Source organism: Micromys minutus (assembly GCF_963924665.1).
Source record: "Micromys minutus genome assembly, chromosome: 19".
Classification (NCBI taxonomy): Eukaryota; Metazoa; Chordata; class Mammalia; order Rodentia; family Muridae; genus Micromys; species Micromys minutus.
In genome coordinates this window covers 41,174,834-41,196,349 of record NC_137954.1, presented here as the reverse complement: position 1 = coordinate 41,196,349, position 21,516 = coordinate 41,174,834, and the positions used below count along the sequence as shown (strand labels likewise).

The 21,516-nt window shown below is 52.5% G+C and overlaps 1 protein-coding gene across 1 annotated transcript in view; it reads right to left on the bottom strand.

The window, feature by feature from the left end:
* CROCC2 (ciliary rootlet coiled-coil, rootletin family member 2) overlaps positions 1-21,516 on the bottom strand; it is a gene marked incomplete at both ends in the record, with an annotated part of 57,125 nt that overhangs the window by 30,426 nt on the left and 5,183 nt on the right. Inside the window, 14 exons of the mRNA XM_080932960.1 lie at positions 2,065-2,295; positions 2,558-2,704; positions 2,937-3,081; positions 3,437-3,619; positions 5,223-5,422; positions 5,652-5,858; positions 5,991-6,080; positions 6,166-6,262; positions 6,607-6,804; positions 7,365-7,468; positions 10,944-11,085; positions 12,516-12,622; positions 14,710-14,858; positions 15,760-15,910. Coding sequence (XP_080789086.1) covers positions 2,065-2,295; positions 2,558-2,704; positions 2,937-3,081; positions 3,437-3,619; positions 5,223-5,422; positions 5,652-5,858; positions 5,991-6,080; positions 6,166-6,262; positions 6,607-6,804; positions 7,365-7,468; positions 10,944-11,085; positions 12,516-12,622; positions 14,710-14,858; positions 15,760-15,910 — 2,151 coding nt within the window. The remainder of the gene's footprint in view (positions 1-2,064; positions 2,296-2,557; positions 2,705-2,936; positions 3,082-3,436; positions 3,620-5,222; positions 5,423-5,651; positions 5,859-5,990; positions 6,081-6,165; positions 6,263-6,606; positions 6,805-7,364; positions 7,469-10,943; positions 11,086-12,515; positions 12,623-14,709; positions 14,859-15,759; positions 15,911-21,516) is intronic.

The window sequence follows — 21,516 nt, the reverse complement described above, 5'->3', positions numbered from 1 at the left end:
ATTTTTAGAAAGTGTGGCATGGTGGTTAGTGCATATAATCCCAGAAGCTGGGGACTTTAAGGCAGGAGGGTTGCTACAAGTTTGAGGCCAGTATGGGCTACATAGTGAGTTCCAGGCTTTCTCGAAACACAACGCAAAGCCAAACAAAACTAATGAGTCCACCACAAAGTAGGCAATGATTGAGAATGAAAAATAAATTTGCCAAAATTAAAGTTCTATATTTTGAAAAAAAAAAAAACAATTAAGAAAACAGAAAGGCAAGACACCAGCTAGGAAAGGCATTCACAGGACATCTATCTGGCAAAGTATTTATATTGATATATATGAGAAACTCCTACATAGACAAAACCAAGATACAAAATCCACATTCACAAAATACACAGAAGCCTAAAACAGACATAAATTCAACAAGTGCATGAAAATGCACTGAAACCACTTGTTACCTTGGAAACACGAATTAAAACCTCAATACATAGATTGTCATGTAGAAGAGAGATTAAAAACTAAAATGGATGATATCCAATACTAACGAAATGACAGAACTCACCACATTCCTCCACAATGACGGCCATAACTTCATCTGTATGCATTTGTTCCAGAACAGTGAGAAACGGGTATCCAAAGGCTCTCACAAGCCTTGTGTGTTACAGCCCAAGCCAGAAACCGCACAGGTGTCCAGCAATAGGTGTGTGAGGAAGTAGCTGTGTTTACTCACATCATGACATGGAGTTACGTGTAAAAGCCAAAAGTTGTGGGATATGCAACTACATGGATGAGTCTTAAAGAGTGTTGAGAGAGAGAGAAAGTTGGTACATGCTATCCACACTGTCAGGTTAGGGTCCTCCATCTTGGCACAGAACCTGCTGGGGCCTTGGATGATTGGGCCCCAGTGTGGATTGTGAGGGAGGCTTTTGGCAAGGTAACCATGTTCTCTATCTTGACTGGTCATCACAAGTGCACACCACTGTCACACTCATTGGCCTGCCTATCATCACCACTGCACATTAATTATATTTAACAGAAAACCAGGAATGGTTGCAAGAATAAGGGGGGGGGGTCTGAGAACAGAAAGAAGTGATCCTTTCGGCATGAGACATGGATGGCTGAACATCTCTGGAAGTCTGAGACCCCACAGAGACAGGGCTTCCACACAAGACATGCCGTAGAAGAGGCAGAGGAATAGGCTGGAGAAAGAGCTCAGTGGGCAAAGTGCTTGCCAAACAGGCACAAGGACCTGAGTTCAACCCCAGAACCCATGTTTTAAACAATCTGGCCTGTGTAGTCCCAGCACCAGCAGAGACTGAAGAACCCCTTGTAGTTAAGTTATAGGTCAGCCAGTCTAGCTTACTCAGGGGGGTCCAGACCAGTGAGTGACCCTGTTTTATAAACAAGGTAAATGGGGGCTGGAGAGATGACGCAGCAGTTAAGAGCACCGGCTGGTCTTCCAGAGGTCCCTGGTTCAATTCCCAGCACCCACATAGCAACCAATAACTCTAATTCTAGGATGCCCTCTTGTGGCTTCCACAGCACTTGCACACACATGGTGCACAGTGGCATATGTGCAGGCAAAACACATACTTTAAAATAAAAAAATGGGGCGGGGTGTGTGGACAAGGTGGGTAGATCCTAGGAATTATGTATGAGGTTGTCTTCTGACCTTTACATGAATGTGCACACATGTGTGCATGTACACCTGTGCATACACACAAAATGAAACCCCAAAGAAATCCAACAACCAAAAGACAGGAACTAAACAAACACAGGAGAATCAGGAGAGTTCAACTGCACAAACTGACCAGGCACCAGAGGTCAGAGCAGCACCCCAACCCAAACATGAGGGACTGTCCTGACCCAAATTTTTCTATTCCCTTGCCCCTACCCACTGGCGCCCCCACAGGGAATCATATATGCTGTTGTTGGCTCTTCCATCCTGTGGATCCTGGTAACTTCCTCATGCTTGTGCAAGCAAGCATTTTATCCACTGAGCCATCTCTCCAACCTCCTTCAGAGGTACAATCAGCGATATCGCGACAGGATGTGTGATCGCCTACAGCCTGGTCTCACCTGGCCCACCTGCTCCCGGAGCTGGGCACTCTCCTGCCCAAGCAGGACCACCTGCTTCTCCAGATGTTCCTGCTTTTGCTCCAGGTACCCGCAAGTCTCCTGCAGACTTCTCCGCTCAGCTCGAATGCGCCCTAACTGCTGCTCTGTCTGCGTCAGCTGGTCTCTCACACCAGCCTGCTCCTGCTCCAGCATCTTCTGCTGCTCCTGAAGCTGGTCCCGTTCCTGCTCCAGCTGCAGGGCAGGCAAGAAGACATTAATCTGTGTGGCACACACTCCTAGTCCCCACAAACCAGCCATTCCATGCAGGCCTGCCATGGAGACGCTGTCGCCCCCGCTTCAGGACTGCGTAGGACCAGTGGTCACCTACTCTTGGGATGGTGGCCTCAGTCTTAAGTAGGAAGGAGATCTGAGGGATGGATAATAGGACAAGCCCATAGAGAAGGTTCAGGGACACCTTGAGGGAAACCGAGGCCTTGGTTGGCTCTTGCCTTACCTGAAGTACCAGATGGTTTAGGGTGCCTTTGTCCTGGGAAAGCCCTTCCAGCAGGGCAGCCATCTTGGCCAGGGAGTCTTGTTGCTCCATTCCCTCTGTCTTCAGCCGCGCCACCAGCAATTCCAAGTCAGCATTGCTAGATTCAGCCTGTGAGGTGTAGTTGTCTCTGGGAATAGGCTTCATTCCCAATAGAATTAAGACTCTAACTAGAGTTGGTAACTAGTGGTCCAGGGATTATCTCTAGGAGCAGACACAGCCAGTGGGATTGGGAGGGCACGGGGCCAGGGATGAGTCTAGTGCACAACAGCAGTGACAAGGAGCCCTGGTAGTAGCTCAGGCTACATGGGTAAGGGCAGCAGCAAGGACCCTGTGCACATACCTGGGTCAGGGCACCATGCAGGCTCTCCTTCTCAGCCTCCAAAATGTCCCTTTGCAGCTGCATTGAGTTTAGTCCCTCCCGGGATGTGGCCAGCTCCTTCCTGAGCCCAGAAACCTTTTCTTCCAACTGCTCCAGGCGGCCCTGGCTGAGGCCCCGGACCAAAAGGCAAAGTTGAACGGTCTTTTCAGAGATGCCGGGGCAAACTTGTAGGCAGGGAAATTCTAACAAACACCTTTCAAAACCCAGGAAACCCTAGAGAAGCATGGTGCTCCCTTGAGAGCAGCCTCTAGTCATATGCCTGGGTGAGGTATACACATGGGTGGTTTGTGTACACAGGGCCAGGCATTGAGGGCATAGGTGTAGAAATGTGGGCATGTGATGGCCAGCTCAGGAGAAGCTGGGGGTCCCCTCTGTCCCTGACGCTTTCTTGGTGTCTTACCTGTAGTTTCAGAGTCTGAGGGAGAGCCTCAGACTTGGCCTGCAGCCCCTCCACAACCCACCTGGCCTCCAGCTCACGCAGGCTGCGCTCACTCTGCTGGGCCAGCTCCGCTTTCTGCTCTGCCCGCAGCAGGAGGCTTCTCCTCAGCTCTGCATTTGTGGCCTCCAGCTTCTGTGTCTCAGCCTCCCGAATGTCTGCCTTTGCCCTCAGCTCCTCCATTGTTGTCTCCAGGGCTATTTTCTCCCTGGGAGCAGGAGCAAAGGTAGAGGTCGCCTCGAGCTTCAGGGGAGGAGTTCCTGAGGCCATCAAGACTTACTGGGGAGGACAGTCAGGGATGAGTGGGTATAGGTCAGTAGTGGTGGGGTGAGCACATGTCCTCAGAGGCTTCAAAGGCAGAAAAGTTGACATAGTGTGACCCAATGACTCAGACCCTAATTAGCTGCCTGAGATGAACTAGCCACTGTCTGGGACATGGCCTTCCCCTTCCCTTGAAGGAGCTTAGGGCCCAGCTCTCTGCCACATGAGTATCCTGGAAAGTCCTCACAGACATCTCTTTGCCAACAGGTAAACCTTCACCATAGAAGGAACCCCTTCCTGGCCAGTGTCTACTTGATCTGTCTTAGAACACCCAGGCATACGAACTCTGTGGATCCTGAAGTCCCTGTGCAGTGGCTATGAGGCTCTGGAGCCTTCTTCTAATGTCCCCTACCCTGTGCACAGCCATGCCTAGCCATTCCATCTCCAGATTTTAGATACATTCCTCTCACCCCATCCTCTGAGAATCAGCTCCCATTTCCCAGAAGTCTTTTGGATCGGACACATTGCTATGTCCTGCTGACATCCTCCCAGCATCCCCTGCTGCTGCTTCTGTTCTGCCTCTACCCCCAAAGATGCCTCTGTGCCCTCTGTTTTGGGAGATGTAGATAGTCCTCCTGTGACAGGCTTACTTAAGACTCCCTATAGACTCTGCCACATAGCATGCCTCCACTCACCTCTGCTTCCCCTCTGGGAAGGCCTCCTTCCCTCTCTGAGCTCTGACTGCTGTCCTCGGACTTCTGCCCCTCGAAAGCTGCCCTGATTTGCCCGCCTCTGCGCCCTCCTATTTTGTGTCCCTCCAGGACAGGACTGACTCTTATTCATTTAGTGTACCACAGCACCCAGAATATGGGTACAGGCTGCTTGGAGGAGCTGGGAAGTTTGTATGGTCCCCCATCCTTATGGTGAGGGGTGGGGAAGAGAAACATGGCTGTCTCTGTTTCCTGGGGGTATTGTACAACTTCTTCAGGAAGATTTCCAGATCCACAGCTAACACCTGGCTTTTAGCCTGCATCCAGTAGATCCCATAGATTCCTACACTCAGTAGTCCTGAGTCCCTCCAGCCCCAGGTCAAGAGTCATGTGTGGAAGGTATTCAGAACTCTCTGGTAGCTGCAAAGGAGCCATGGAACCCACAGGGTATGGGGGGAGTGGGTAGACTTGGGGTTCTTTTGGCCATGGTTAAAAGACACTGGTAGAGACGGTTACCAAGAGGGGAGCCCAGAGCAGGGATGGTAGGATACAGGATATGGGCCTGGCCCTGCAGAGAGCTGAGAGCGTGTGCAAACGGTGCCTTTGTTTTTAGGAACGAAAGCCTAGATCAGGTATAGTATAGGGGGCAAAAAAAGGGGGGGGGAAGAGGAGCTACTCAATTCAGACAAGGGAGTGCAGATCGAGGGGCAGCCTGGCCACCAAAAGCTTTTATCTGGAGATGCGGGCTTTCCCTTTTCTTGCTGTGAGGCCTTGTAGAGGACAACTGCCCAGCCCTACCCAGCCCTGCCCAGCCCTGCCTTTCCTTACAGCTTCCCTCACCTTTCCAGGTGATGGACAGACGCCTGAAGGAGCTGTGCTTCCTGCCTCTGGGCCTCCAGCTGGCCCAGCAGATCCTCATGCTCCTGTGCCCTGTCCTGCAGAAGCCTCTGTGAGGTCAGCAGTTCCTGCCGGTACCCAGACAGCTGCTCCCGGAGCCCGGCTGCTTCTTCTTGGGAGGACTCCAGCCTCAGCCGCAGCTCCTGCCAGGGGAATGAAACCCTCAGTGAGCACCAGCTGCCAGCCAGAGCACCTCAATACCCCTAGAAAGGCCACAGACACCTGAAGCCCCTCCTCAGGCTGTGTGTCTCAGGGGCAGGCCCCATGAAGTATCCCAGTACCCCCATGGGCAGGCAGTAGAAAGTTTTATGAAGGTACCCTAGCTGGGCAAGATGTGTGACTTTAGTGGTCCTGTGGGCTGTGTTCACACACCTGTTCCCGCTGTTGCCACCTCTCCGTGGCTGCCTGAACAGCCTGCAGTGTAGGATGCAAGGTGGTTGGGGAGCTGGTTCGTGTGGGGGACATACGGTGGTGCGGTGACAGAGAACGTGGGGGGCTCCTCAGTCGGGTCTGCACTTCTTTGATGTCAGTGTTGCTGCTCCAGGCCAACTCTGGACACCTAGAGTCTGACTGGGCCACCTTTGGGTCACGGAGAGCAGGCCAAAAGAGTGTATGGTCACGATTAAACAGGACCTTCTGGATGAGGACCACCTAAAACCAGGGTCCCCACAGGTCTTCCGCAGCCAGGAGGAGCACCAGGCAAAGCCATACCTCCTTGATGCTGGCCAAGACATGGTGCAGGGATTCAACCTCATCCCTCAGTTCATCCACCACCAGCTGGCCGCCACTGCGCCGCGATTTCTGTGGGCAGAGGCCCCTGAGCCAAGCGGACCCATGCCCATGGTAAAGCGCCACCTCCCGGTTCCTCGTTTCCCGCCCCACAAACCAGTCTCTGGATGTCCGCCTTGAGTGTCAGGATAGCTCTCTCTCCTTGTTCCTTCTGCACAGAGAGCTTCTCTACCAGCAGTACCTGCTCTGAAAGTCTGGAGAGAAGATCAGGGAAATGGTGAAGGCCCTGAGGGCATGGTGGGTCCATCCATACTCTTTCCTATGCTGTGCCTCCTTCCAGTGCCAATGACATATATAGTTCAGTTCGTGTCCTAATCGCATGCCTCCTCTGCTATCGAACTTTGATAAATCCCACTGTTTGGGGAATAAAACACCAATTCCAGGCTCTGCTGTCCTGGCTCATGGTCACACTCCAACTCAGATCTTCAGCCCCATGTCAGGATGCTGGGTGAAACCACCTGGAAAACTCTCTCTACCTCATCTCAAACCTGCACCTCTTGGGCCTCCTTACATTAGCCAGCCAGAGCCCATGGCCCACCTGGCTTGAAGAGCCACCTTCTCGGCAGCCCACTGGTCCTGCAGCTGCAGCATTTCCCTAGCCTGCTCTCTCAGCCGTTGTTCCAGGTCGCTGGTCATGCTGTTGGCTGTCAGTCGCAGGTGGGAGTCGAGGCTCAGGCAGGCCATGTGCAAGCGCTGGGCTGTCCGGGTCATGTCCGCCTGAACATCTGCGAGACCCCTGGGATACACGAGCAGTAACTTGGCTGAGCCTCATGATCCTGCTGTGAGCATGAGGCCTGGGATGCTGTAAGCCAGACCTCAGAGCTAGAGAGGCAGGCCACATGAAAATGAACAGTTTCAGGAGAAGCCCTACTATATGCTATGACTTGGTTTATACGTCACAGAATGGCAAAGCTAGAGCCAAGGAAAAATGAGTAGGGATGGATCTGACCAGAAATGCTAACTCTGAGTAAGATGCCGGCTTCTGAGCCTTTATTTCCTTCTGTGTAAATGGGGTGCTATTATGTCAAGGGCCACTAGGAATGCCTGGGACAGATCCCTGTGAGGTATTCAGAAGGGACTTGATGGATCCCTGAAACCCCATGAAGGCCAATGTCAACCCCCCATCCCCATCTAGAGACGGCTAATCCCCCACTCTCCTTCAGCCTTTTCTGTACCTCCAGCTCTCCCCCCTCTTCGTCCACTTTCCCACAGGGCAGCTAGAGCCACCACGGCTGCAGTCTAGGAGGGACCCCCACCCTACCACTAAGGTACAACTAAGTGAGCATCTCTGCTAACCTCTCAGTGGATGCCCGAAGCTCGGCCAGGTGTGTCTGCAGAGCCTTGGCCTTTCTCCGCAGGGGCAGGATATCTCGTGACTGTCTTAGGCTCAACCTTTGGGTCTGAGAGCAAGAAGTTGTATATACTCAGGGCATGTCCTCTTTCTCTCCTTCCACCTCACCCCTGGGCCAGAAAGGGGCCCTGCCTTAGCAATTAAGCCTCAGAGTCTCATATCCACCCCCATGGGCTTCCCAACCCCACATAGGAGACAATTTCATGCCCACTGGGGGAAAACTATTCCAAGATTCTATCACAACTGTCTCACAGAAAGCAGGGCTTCTGAGAATTAGGTCTTCTGAGAACAACAAGGTTCTCCCAGGCACTGGTGCTGTTGTCTGAGGGAGGGGATGCTCCTCTGTCCCCTAGGTGCCATGGGAGGTCTGCTGCTAGGGGGCTCCACAAGTCAGGCAGGACCAGAGACCTGCAGGTGCTCAGAGACCAGGTTAAAAAAAAAAAAAAAAAAAAAAAAAACACCGCCATCGAACCCAAGAGCAGCTGGCATCAGAAAGCTGCACAGGAGGAAGCGGGCTTATGATGCTGAGGTGACATGCAGTGTCCCACAGCCTTTGAGGAACAGTGCAGCACAGAGGGGTCTTGGTGTCTATCAGCACACCCCACACTGTCCTGTATGCCTACCTCTGGGACCCACAGGGTTCCCTGAAGCAGTTGCTCCCCTTTAGCTCTTGCCTGTCTGTACCTGATACAGCCTACCCAAGGCTCTTCAGCATGGCTGTCAGATGGACGCACTCTCCTATGCCTGGCAAAGGGCCACACCTCTTCCTGTATGAGGCCATTCCCGACTCTAGCTGACCCCGTGTCCGAGCCTTCTGTGCACCCTGTCTCAGGACTATGTTTCTGTACACTTTGGTGCACAGCAGGGGACGCTTGGTCATGCTCTGTCGCATTCCAGAAATGAGACATCTTGGCTCCTTCTCATTGAGCATGCGATTCTAGACCCTCTCCTCTTCTTGACAAGGCCGAGATCTGGCTAGCACAGGGAGAGCATGAAGCCAGGACATGGTACAGGCGAGAAACCCAGCCAGCACTGTGCAGTTCCATTCTGAAAGGAGCAACGGGAGTATCTGTTCTTTTTCTCTGGGGGGCTGAGCAGTGCTCAAAGTGGGGGTCTCCTCAAACATGGTGGATACCCTAAAGCTGCACTTAATACATTAAAGGCAACTAGACTAGAGGGTGAACAAACATACTTCTAACATGCCACACGCGCCACAAACACATGCATGTATTTTTACCCCGCTCTCACATATTGCCACTCACGTACAGTTACAGGCATCCTCACATCACACAGATCCAGACTCATACAAACACCGCACTCCAGCTCACTACACTCACACAAGCTTTCACACTCTCCCATGCTCACACAGCCTTACACACTCAGACTGTTATACACCATAATAGACTCCCACATGCAAACATACGTCACACATGCACATATACACTATACACTTTCACCTTCACATATACAAGTCATGTACACATACATACCATACACACAGGTTCACACACACACACCCCTTACGTCAATACATGCTTGTGCACCATGCACGCACGCACGCATGCATCCACAGTCTTACAGAGAAACTGCCTGTCTAGAATGTTAGAGGAGAACAGAGAGAAACAGTTCTTCCCTGTGCCTGGAATCATGATGCAACATCATGCAGTTTGCAGTGTAAGTGTATATAACCTGGGTTTTCACACTCTAACCAAAAGCCTACTGCAGTGCACTTCACAGACCCTAGAAGTCTCCAGGCACCCATCAAGAAAGGTTGGAAATCCTTCCTGGAAAAAGCCTGTATTCACCCAGGTTTCAAAGAATTTCCACAAAGTTCCAGGGAAAATAACCAGGGCCCTGTTAGCACAAGACCACGGAAGACACAGAGACAATGCACCACGATCAGGGGTCAGCAGACACGATGAGCTCAGACTTTGGACAATGGCAGACAGTGCAGTATTACATACCAAGCACACAATGGCTGCTTGGGCCATACAGCGAGCAGAGACTAGGATATTTAGAAAAGAAGCTATTCATTCTCCTAAAGATGAAAATCTGATATTAGTCATTTAAGTCAAGGGGGAAGGGCCCTAGGTGATTGGATGTTAGAAGGGATATTGATGAGCAAGAACATGACTCTGAAGAAATTAGCCTAGCTCAGGTAAAGGAGGGAAGTACCTCTGATGATTCTGAGCACTAGAGGTGGTGGAAGATTGGCTCAGACATCTTGTTGGCATTAGGGAGAGGAGAGATAGGTGGGCAGAGCTAATACTGAAAGATTTAGTGGTCCTTTCCAGTCATGAGGCAGGACAGAGGTTGGATACATCTTGAGTAGGATAAGCAGGAAAAACCCACATGGGGTGTGTCATAGAAACCTGCAGCCAGCCAGAGACAAAGTGGGAGAAGTCACCAGAGCAAGGAGCCTTGTGCTGAGTTAGGGCCAGGGGAGGCCACAGCCTGGTTGGCAGCAGCAAAGAGCCCAGAGACAGAGCCCTCCACAGGACTGAAAGGAAGGAGCTGCTGGCTGGGAGGAGCCCTCCAAGGCAGGGGAAGCAAAGACCCATAATGAGCAAAGCCGAGGTGATTGTGGACACTCCTTTATAGCATTGTTTGGTAGAAGCCACCCAGGTGGGTGGCATGGGCAATGGCTGTCATCTCAGTAAGCCTGTGCCCAACTCTCCTGGGATGACAGACTCCTGCTCCCTGGTGACACTGCACCCTCCTTGAATCTTAGCAGGCACTTGCCTTTCCTTCCACTGCAGGTGACAGCAGGTGTCTCTACTGTAGCTACAGTCAGAAATGACAGGTGTGGGGCAGGGGGCAGGGGCCTTTGTGGCTGCCTTTCTTCCAAGAGAAAGGCACCAGGGGCTCTCTGGGAAGGATTTGTTTGAAAGGACCCATGTGGATGTCCAGACCCAGATGTCCCCCTTAGCTCTTGCCTTCATATGGAAATAACATATTCGTCAAGTGGCTTCAGAGGGGAAAATCTTGCCACCAGAGTGGACACTTGGATGTGTGATCAGACCTCTTTGAAGCAGGGCTGTCAAGGGATTCCTTGAGCATCGGTTGTCTGGTATCATCTATCCAAGGCCACACCCTTCTCAGAGGGTCCCACATCCAATGACAGATCAGCAGACCAAACCTAGATATCCCCCAAGATCTGTAACATTGTTTTCTGATGCTACACTTTGGGTGGGCAAGACTGTGGGTCTCTGGTGGTTTCTGGACAGAGGCTTAAGAACGGCTGTGTAACACAGGTCCTTCGATCAGCCTCTCTGTATGGCCAACAGTGTCATGCATCAGAGCCAGGAATGGTCCAAGAACCCTCTCTTCTTGTTCTCCTTTCTTCAAGGGAACTGAGATGTCTCTTGTGGCACAGGCTGCTGTGACCAAGCAAAATGGATTGTGAGGCTCCCACCAGGGGAGATTGCATGATACCAGCTTCCCTCAAGCTGCAGGTACCAAATTAAACAGGCAGAAGTAGGGATAGGGTATGGGGCCACCTCCTTCTTAGACCAGTGATGCACCTCTTGAAGCTCCAACTTGCCCTGCAGACGGAGCAAGCTGTGTGTTGTCCTGGTCAGCTCCCTGGCCAATGTGTCATTGGCCTTCTGCATGTGCTCCAGCTGTTGTCGAAGGAGGGTGTTTACTTGGGAAAGGCCCGTGCTCCTAAATGGACAAAACCCACAGCGTCATGTATGGTGACTTCCTAAAGAGACACAGAGAGTCCAGGGGCCTAAACCAAGGGATTTAAATAGAATCCTGGGGCGCCCCCGATCTCTGCTTAGGTGCACAGCCTCAGCTCTGTCGCAGAGCATCACTGACCACCCTGCAATGAAACAGACATGAAGCCAGCACCAGGAGGACGATTCCCAGAACCAGCTCAGCATCGTCATATCTTCCTCAAAATCCTATTCCCCAAACTCTTCCTTACCCCCAGCCACTCCTCTGCCACCAAGAAGGAAAAGAAATTTATAGGGTCCAAGAGGCTCAAAGGGAGCCATGGAGGGGCAGGCTGGCAGAAGCTGGGCATCTTTGGGCATTAAGCCCCTTAAGAGACGCCAGTGATCCTGTTGAGCTTTTCAGGCATCGGGCTCCCCTGGGGCTATTCTTCCCTCAAAATGGGTTTGCAAAATGCTTTTCAGCATTTTCTTCCTCTGCCAGATTCCTGGAGGGTAAGCCAACCACAGGATGTTAGTGATGGCGAGATCACTCAAGTGAGGCTCATGGGCTGTTCCCGGGACTGGGGTGTGGTGCATTCTTGCCAAGTATGAACAAAAGGGCCTGTTGACATCAGAGAGGCTTGGAGCCAAAAGTTCTGGAGTTGTGGTCAGGGTGGTAAGGAGAGTCAGAGAAGGGCACCCAGGATTGTGTGTGCCAATGGCCCATGGTTGACTGTGGTAACCCACTACCAGCAGTGAGGGCCAGCCAGGACCCTGAACAGGCATCCTGACACCACACTCAGGGGGTGAGGTCAGGGAGCCCTTGGCAATGGCTGTGCCTTGGGAGACTTCCCACTGGCCCAAACCTATTCCTGGGGGCAATGAGCAGAGTCCTCTCTCATGTGCTCTAGGCATGGCATTGATGTTCCTGTTCCCAAGACATGGGAATGGGACAGGGCAGGGGACAAGGCTATCTCTGATGCCAGCTCTCGCTTGCTGGTGGACTCTCCTGAGTATCCTGACCCCAAGGCTGGGACATTATGGCCTCAAGCCTCTCTGATATTTTTGCTCCCCACACTCAGAAGTAAAGATGAATCACTATTGAGGAGACTAAAAAGAGTCCCACTGACCCAACAGTGATGGGAGAGCTCTCAGCTCTGTACTGTCCCCTGGCCTGTGACACAGGACTCTGTTGTCTGCCCTGCAGACTGCCCTTCCTCTCCCTTCTCAGCCCGGCCCCAAGGAGCTGGAGAAATTCCATGTGAAGATACGAGAGTGGTCTCCACTTCTGCTTGCTGCTGACCCTTCCCCACAGGCTGCTTTCCCCGTGCTAGGTTTCACAGGCAAAAGTAACTCGGGACAGCTCTGATGGGTTGGGTGAGGTGTAGTGGGGTGTGCGCCCCCTATAATTCCAAGCGCTTGTCCACGGGGCCTCACCTCTGCTGTGAGGCCTCCAGCCGGCTAAGCGCCTCCTCCAAGTCTATGCTGTGTTCCAGCTCTGACTTCCGAAGCTGGGCCTCAGTGGTTTCCAGGCGGGCCTGCAGCTGGGAAGAAGTGTGAAGCCTATCTGGTCTCCGTTGTCCCCCTAGTCAGTCAGGTACGCCCACCGCCGGGCAGAGGCAGGATACAGGGTCTCCCAGGAGACTGTTCACCCCTGTAGGCCTGTGGCCTACAGAAGAAGGAGCGGGAGGCATGCTGCCTGAGTGGATGCTTGGATTTCATTGTGCCTGGGGATACTATGGGAGTGGTGGGATCAGGTTAGTAAACTGAGGCACTGATGTCCCCGTGGCCAGGGCAGTTCAGATGTCATTCAGCCACATTAGAGTAAGGTAGATGGTTGAAAAGCAGGCTCTTCCGTGCCTCCATGGGGCGTGACTCTTGACCCCTCTGGCCTGGCTTATTTCCCAAGCTGCACTTTCCCTCTCAGTCCTCATCTTTAGCAGGTAGGAACACATTCACATGAGTGTCATGTCCCCTTGCTACCAACACAGATCATTATTCCAAGGGGCCAATGTGGGATTCAGGGTGTCACACCCAAGGCCTACTACAGCTCACAGCCTCTCAGCCATTACTGCTACAGCAGGGAATCTGAACCCAGCCTCTAGGATGTCACGGACTCGAGGAAGTCTTGGGAGAGGAGGATGGGACATAGGGGTGTCTGATGGGCAAGGACCTGCTTCTCAGCCACCAGCAATGTGGCAGTTGGGGTCAGAGGACTCCAATTTTAATAAATTGTAATGTCACCTAGAGAGGGCATGCTGAACACCAAGACCCTCCCTCACCCTGTCCCACCAGAGCGTAATTTGGGGCAGGGTCTTCCAGCACCTTCATCTGGCTGGCTGTGAGCTGAACTCTGACTCAGAGTTTATTAGTTTGCTAATCTTTGGAAGGCCTTCTGCGGCTTCTATTCCCTGAAGTCCATTCCCAGCATTTCCCGCCCTGTGCTAGGAAGATCCCTATCCCAGAATGCACCACAGGAAGAGCAAACTCCTGACATGAAAGGGGGTCCTCACAGTTTTTCTTAGAGGGACTCTTTGGGTGGGGGGCTGAAAAAAAATGGCATTTCCCATAGAGCAGTGTGGTGGGAAGGGTGTCAGGGAGTTGGGATCCTTTGGCAGGTGGGCACCTCAGGGCTACTGTGATCACAGTAGGAGCTCTTCTCAGACCCTGGTGTGGACAAAGTCAGGCCTCAGGTTTTCCCACAGGTTTCTGGTTACAAATATAGAATCTGGGCCAGCACTGGCTCCAGGCATGGTTCTATGGCCTGGGGCAATGGTTCTCCACCTTCCTAATGCCTCGAGCCTTCTACTGAGTTCCTCGTGTTGTGGTGACCCCCAACCACAAAATCATTTTCACTGCGAATTCATGACTGTAATGCTGCAACTACTGTGAATCATAATGTAAATATCTGATAGGTGGGATGTTTGATTCCAAGGGGGTTGTGACCCCAGGTTGAGAACCATCGCTGTAGGGGACCAGTGGCCAGAGCTGAGCCTTGGTGTCCTCATCTGTCCTGCCACACAGAGCTCAGGCTGGTCCCACAGATGCTGGGGGGTCAGAACCTCTCCACCCCCACTGCATGGGTTGTTCTCACTTATTTTGTGCCTAGTGTACCCGGGTCTGCCTCTGAAGCTCTCGTGACTTGGGGAGGATAATTCATGAAAGGGTTCTATCCTAGAAACCGCTGTCACCTGCCTGCCTGAGTTTCTCCAGCTTCATAGAGAAGGCGATTTCTAGCTCACAGGCATCCCCGAATAGCCTCTGGCTGAAGCCTATACCTCAGAGGTCACCTCTCCTCCCATTCTGAGGCTGGTGACCTGTGAGAAAAGTGGGGGCCTGGACCTACAAGCTTTGCCTGGGTTCTGGGGCCAGCCCTTCCTACCTTTGCCTCTGTTCAGGGGATGGCTTTGTGGTTGTAATTGGTAAGGCCCTGGACCAGTGGGTCATCACTGACCAGGCCACTCCACAGGGATCCTGGAGCAGATGAGAGACACACATCTGAGGGGGACATCTCCTGCTTCACCTGCTTACCTCTAGCCCCCTTTTCTCCTGAGACTGGCTGATGGGCCCCTAACAATGATCTCCAGTTTTGATGAATTATCCCTAATAAGGGCCAGGTGTGCACACTTACCCTCTGGCTGACCATGTGACACCTGTTAGCCAGCTCCTCCCTCTCAGCATCTGCCTGGGCCAACAGGTCCTCCAACCGTGTCAGCTCCTCTTGCAGGAGCTCACTCTCCTCCTGTGTGTGGGTCATAGTAGCTGGAAGCTCCTGCAGCCCTGTGGGTATAGCATTCAGATCAGGCCAGGGCTCTACCCAAACAACTGGAAAAGTCCATGAGAAACTTCACTTCCTCTCCTGTTACCGAGCAACCTCCTATCCCAATTACCTTTGGTAAATATCTTTAACCCATCTACTTATGGCCAGGCCAAGCCCCTATCGATTAAGACATGCATGAGGACACTGGGTACCACCCACCATGTCTGAACAGCAGTGGGGCTGCTGCTTCAGGATAGCAGGGCCCTGCCCCCAGAAAGACGTTGCTTTTTCAAATATGCAGTGTTGTTTTTCTGTCCTTTTTTAGTGCCCAGCGGTAGCCTGGGGCCATTAGGAGATAGATTAGACAGATCCTTACAACACAAAGGAGGCATCAGATTCCTACAGAAGGGATTCATGAGCTCAGTTGGTGACCAGGGAGTCTGCCTCCATGCAGGGATGGATTCCTTGGAGCCTGTTCCTGCAGTGTGTTGATAAGAAAAGCTATGTGCATGGGGCTTAGATGAGAGACAGAAATAAAACTCAGGATGTCTCTGCTCAACCTTAACCTAAAGTGTCAACCTTTAGACTTCTCACTATAGGGAAAAAAAAAAAAAAAACCTAAAACTAAAACAAACAAACAAACAAAAACCCCAAAGATAGATAAAATCAAGACACTAGGGGCATAACAATGTCACAAGCGCTAAGGTCAGCTCCATGTGGCAGTGATTACAGCCTTGTAGTTATCAATATGACTCTTGAGGACCCAATGAAGAGAGGTTGGTTGGGGAAAATGGGCCTAGGAGAGCCTGGGATGGGTGCCCAGGGTCATGGGACAGTCCGAAGAGCATGGCTCCCTAAGGCTGGGCTCCAGTGCGCTGCTGTAAGGCCCTCCTGGTACCTGAGCAGTCTTAGCACCATCACCTGAGAGTGGCTCCTGGCTCAGGCTGCTTGTCACAATCTCTCGGATACGGGCTGGCACAGGAGTGGGTAAGGCCTGCTGACCTTCCCCACGCACAGTCAGCTCCCGGTCTTCCCTTCTGGCCATGGGGCTCAGGATGGTGTCTTCCAGCTTCTGAAAAACACCCCAGAGCCCTAGTTCTTATAGGTCCGGGACAACCTGCAGGCATCTCACACAAGCCTGTGGTTGAAAGTGGGAGCCACCACAAGGCCACTTCGACGTAGCAAAGAGTCCTGGAGATAGCAGAGTAGGGCCAGGCTGGTCACTCAGGCCACATGCCTCAGTCTCTCCATCTGTGGGGTGGGATTGTGCCAGTCCCTGGCAATACTTTGGCAAACATGAGGAAATCAAGAGAATGGCCAAGGTCAGCACAGCTCACCCTTTCCAACTCCAAGCAGGCTGCACTGTGTCCTGGGCCAAATCTCCATGCCAGCCTCCCCGAGGTGCCCAGAGCAGACGCCTTTGTGTCTGTCCACAGAAAAGCCCTCCACCACCTGCCCCACCTGGAACAGCTAGGCTCATCTGCACAGTAAAGATGGGGAGGCTCCCAGACCCCACCCACAATCACAGGTCTAGGGAGGGAAGGGAACACTATAGGTAAAGGACTGAGAAATCAGCCATCACAAGGGGTATGCAGGGCTCAGTGAAGCTAGATAGGCACAGGTGACAAAGGTCAGCAGAGGGTGCTAGGTTCCGAGAGCAGTTCTGAGATGACCACCTCAGGCTACCCCAGAGAGGAGTTAGAGTGGCCTGCTTTCTTGGTGGGTCCTGAGCTAGTGAGCTGTCAGGAGAGAAAATCACATCGGTTCAATGTTAGAATAACATCCTGGAGTCCCGGTGAGACAAATCAGAGGGGCCTGGCTCTTCGTGAGCGATCTGACTAGGAGTAAGCACCTTCCAATGTATGAATGTTAACATGGATGTCTGAGTCTTCGTGGTCAGCACCCTGTCATGATGTCCTTCCAACAAGCTAGGCCAGCGGCTAGGAGCTTTGATTTGACAGTAGTCACTCTTCCCTTGTGCCTGGCCGCCTTGAACAGAGAGCCATTAAACTACTAGTCTCATTCTTGGCAACCAGCTGGACTGTTACGGTTAAGTCCAGCTGCTTTGAACATTCCATGAACACCTCCTGAAGCTACCCCATGACTGCTAGGAACATCACAAGCTGGGGTGCTGGGGCTGCAATTCCTGTTTTAAAAGGTGTTGACTACTCTAGATGATCAGCACAGGCGTGAGCAAACTTCACTTCTGATGACATCACTCACACTGAAGGGTGAGCACTTTCTCTAGCAACTCAACAAAAAGCCTGTGGCTTGAACAGCATGGTGCCTGTAGTTGGCTGACCACAAGTGTGTGGTGCATTTTCCAGATTATCTAAGCAGCAGGCTGGTTGCTGCTTTCAGGCTAGTGCCCTCTTCTGTGTGTGGCACTCTGGTGTTGCAACATCAGACCCAATAAAAAACCTCCTTCTGATTGGTTTGTCCATTTGTGGTCTTTATCATGAGTAAGGGAGCCAGGGGTGCTTGTATGAATTGTAAACAAGACCCTAAGCTTTCAAGTCTTAGCAAATATAGCAGCATCTGTCTTAAAGTTGCCAGGAGCCAAGAACCTTAACATTCGAAGCTATGAGCTCAAATATATAAAACACAGGTCTTGAAAGCAGAGGTTTTCAAGAAAGCAACTGCACACAGAAACTGAGAAATTAAGAAAGATAACAAAGAAGCCGAAAGTCAGTGAGAGCCAAAGGGCAGAACCTAAACTACAGGGACTGCAAGCCCCAGCAGAATTTGGTAGAGCTACTGAGGGTTTCAGAAGCAAGAGTTTGGGTGCCTAGGACTGAGAACAGTGACAGGTACTCTGAGCCCAGAGCACTAGACCTCTGCCTCTGCCTCTGGCAATAAGCTTCTGACTTTGAAAACGCAGAGCCATAAGTCTCTTGATCCCAAGACTTACTGCTATGGGCTTTGAAAATTCAGGTTGTAAGTCTAAAACTCAAGGTCACCTACACCACGGGAACGCCTTCTTACCTGCCTATGATTCCTACCCAGACTCAGTCTTCAGGGTCTCGGATTCTCAGCAGGATTTTGTGAGGGGGAGGCTCATGTTTTGGGGAAGGGATGAGCCCGAGATGAAGACCTTGTCAGGTCTTGTGGACAGGCTTGTCAGCAGGAAACTCCCAGGGGTATAGGGTTAAGAATAGCCCACAGTGGCCCTATGCATGAAGGATATTTGATCTGAAGGCAGTGGCTTAATGGCCCCCACTCACAAAGCTTTCCAGGACAGCATCTGCAGTTCTATTCCACAGTGGGGTTCCCTAGATCCCTTTCCAACCCAGAGCCCCCTCAGATGACACTCAGAAGCCTCCCGACTCCCAGCTCACTGAAGACTTTTGAGTCTGCAGCTCTCCTGGTTCTGATTCCCAGGCTGGGCTGGTGGGGAGGCCCTGATTCTCCAGGTACCTCACCATCCTTACCCATTCCTTTCAACAGGAGACATTTCCCCACTCTGAATTCTGAATGTCTCTGCGGAAGTAAGCCATGGCTTTCACCAAGTTGTCCTAAATGTCCTAAATGTATTGTCTCCTCTCTTAAGCTAGCCAGACTGGAGTCACTCCAATATCCAGAATCTGCAAGGCTCTGGACCCGGCTGTCCTCGTCCCTGCAAAGGTCAGATGCTGCAAGTGAGTGAGCCCAGGGCCTGGGTAATCTAACCCTTCAGGCTGGGGAAAGACTTAACCTTCTAAGCTTTGCATTTAACTCCCCTAGGTGGTCTTGGTAATTGCCTTCCCTTCTCTTTCCTCCAGAGGACCTCCCAGTCTTGCTCTGAGTGGGTGGTAAACAGTCTTCCTTGGGTGCAGCGGTTCCACTGGTGAGGAGCAGGGCTCTCCTTTCTAATTCCTCCCCGGCCAGGCAGCTCCGGGTGCTCAGACCACCAAGGCCGCTCCTGCCCTTCTAAGAGTTAGAGCGGGAAGTGCCCAGCCATTGTTACCCGAGCCTCATGTTTTACACAGGGGAAACTAAGGCCTAGTCGGATGGCAAACAGAACCCTAGGTCCCCAGATTAAAAGACATGATGCTGGCTCCATTCAGAGGTTCCCTCCAGGCCGGAAGGACCCTGCCTCCCCTCCCTCTCTCCCCGGAGCGTCAGCGGCGCCACCCGCTAACGGGAAAGCAGCAGCGCAGCACAAACTTGACTCATTCCTAACGTTTACAGAGGGTCACTTATTAGCCGGGAAGTCCCGAGAGGCGCTGGGGGCGTAATAGGTTCCAGCTGTGGCCCGGTGCCTGCGATGGGTCGACGCCCAGCCAGAGCAGGAGGGGTGCGGAGGGGGAGCGGGAGGGGCGCGTCCCTGGCAGCCAGCCCTCCCCTCCCGCCTCCAGTCCCCTGTGCGCGGGAGGATTGCAAGCGAGGGCCGCCCCGCCTCCACGCAAATGGCGCGGGGGAGGGGCGCGGGACTCTGCTACAACGTGCAAAGAGGTCTGTGCTGACCCCTGCTTGGATGCTCTGGGATCTCACCCCGACCGCCTCCTTCCCCATACCCAAGTCAGGTCGTGGTAGGGAGTGAGGCTAGGGGAGTTTTCAGCGTCTGCCCTGCAGGCTCTGTCCTTTGCTGCCACCAATGGTCCCCTAGCCTGGGTGGGCCACCATCTCTAGGCCCAGGATCTTTCCTATCTAGCCTGGGGAAGGTTCTAGCGGCAGTAAAAGCCTGGACAACCTTGGGGCTGGGGCTCGGATCGTGGGAAGGACACCAAAAGGGATCTCCGTGGTCACTTTCCTAAAAGACCTCAAAGAGCTTGGCCATGTTTGTTCCTTCCTACTGCCCTCCCTGTGTTCCTTAGTCCGACCCATGCCAAAGACCCTAAGGGCGCCAGTGCCCCTGTACATCTAGACATCTAGATCTGGTTCCAAATGGGTGTGTTGGAGACTCAGTGGGGACAAACACCACTGCCCCCTTAGCTCTGGTCCTGTTGAAGGAGTCCTATCTAGGGGAGAGGCCGCTTTACCTCACCTCTGGGTCAGAGCAGGACTTCTTTCTAAGAGAACCAAGGAGGGGCCACTGTGCCATCAACGCACTACTCATGCCACCGTCTGTGAGGTTAACAGGTCACTCTGTGTCCCTGTGGCCTAGGCACCTCTCACACTGCACTTTTGCCCTTGGGGAGTTCTGGGGGTGGGGTATGTATCCTCCCCCATTCTGGATCTTGACTGAAACATGGAGGAGGGCAGCCATTGTTGCAGATGGGGAAACCCAGCCCAGGGACAGGGTTCCAGCCTTCACTGGGAGTCTGTACCCAGGAAAAGCGCCCATCACAAGAATGTGCTCCAGCTTGGGGTCCTATGGTATCCTCCAACCCTGTTCCACAAGCATGGCCTCCTCTAGGTGTGTTCTTTCCAGATCTGGGACAGGGATCGCCCTGAAGGGGAGTCCAAGCAACACCCAGAGCCCAGACTCTGAGGTGCAAGGCAGGGCTCTCGAAGCATCTAGGTTGGGTAGGAGGAAGTGTGTCCCCTGCAAGTGTGTCTTGAGGGGGTTGGGGGGTGTGAGGGGTGGGTGGTGGTGAAGATGCTCGGGTGCGGTGTCCTTTCATCACAAGCAGTGAGGACAGAATAGAGCATTCAGGTATTCCCCCTCTGGGCCTAAGGTGGGGCCAGGCAGGTACCAAAAGTGGTCCCCAGCAGGGGAGCCCACACTCTCCTTCCAGGCTGCAGGCAGAGGAGAGAACAAAACCCACCAAACTCTGAGGAGGGGAGAGCAGCTTCCTCTTTTCCCAGACGAACTACACAGGAACTGCCAAGGCATGAATATGAAGTCCCAACTGCTCCACCCTCCCCAGACTTAGACCTTGGTGGGCTTCTTGGGGTCCTCTTACAGTGCCAGCAGCTCTGGCCCCCCTTTTCCTAAAGCCCTGCAAGGTCTTCCTTTGGCAGACACAGTGGGATACAGAGGTAAAGTCAGTAAGCAGAAATGGAAAACACAGCAGCTAATTCACCATCGCTTGTTCATGAGTATGACCACAGACAGGTGGACAGTCTAGGTCCTGGTCCCCAGGGGAGAGCAGAATGAATTTAAAAAGGAACCTGGCCTCTTCAGGTACAGAGAAAGGCAGGGCTCACCCTGCTTGCCAAATAAAAAGCTCAGTAGCAAGCGATCAGGGCAGGACTGCCAAACCTTCGTTTAAAATCTCTGAGGGAGAGGCTATCCACCAGAAAAACCCAGTGTGACTTGGATACTATGGCAGGACCGGTCTTGGTGGCTGATGTGAACTGTCCTACAACAGAGAACTGTCCTACAACTCAGTTCAGGGATGGCTAAGGCCTGTTGCTAATGCTGCGTGCTGAGCTCCAACAGTGCCCTCATGTGGCCCTTTCCAGTACTGCAGAAAAGTTTCCTGCTCCTGCCCAAGTTCTGGATCTGAGGTTGGGCTCAGGAACTCCAACATAACCAATTAGTAAGAGAACCTGTCCCAGTGTGTGAGTTGGGGCAGGTTATGTGGGTTGAAGTGTCTGCAAACTATCCACGATACAGGAGCAGATGTTTTAAGATAAGATATGTTGCCTTAGAAACTGCCCTTCTTCCATTGTGTGATACTATTTGGGGTTGCTGCCAGGGTCTGTGTTAGGTCTGGAACTCAATTCTGAGCTCCCAAACACGTGTGGGGCTAGTTACCAGATACTCAGACCTCTAGACAGTCCTGATTGTATGTGCCGGGTTGGATGACC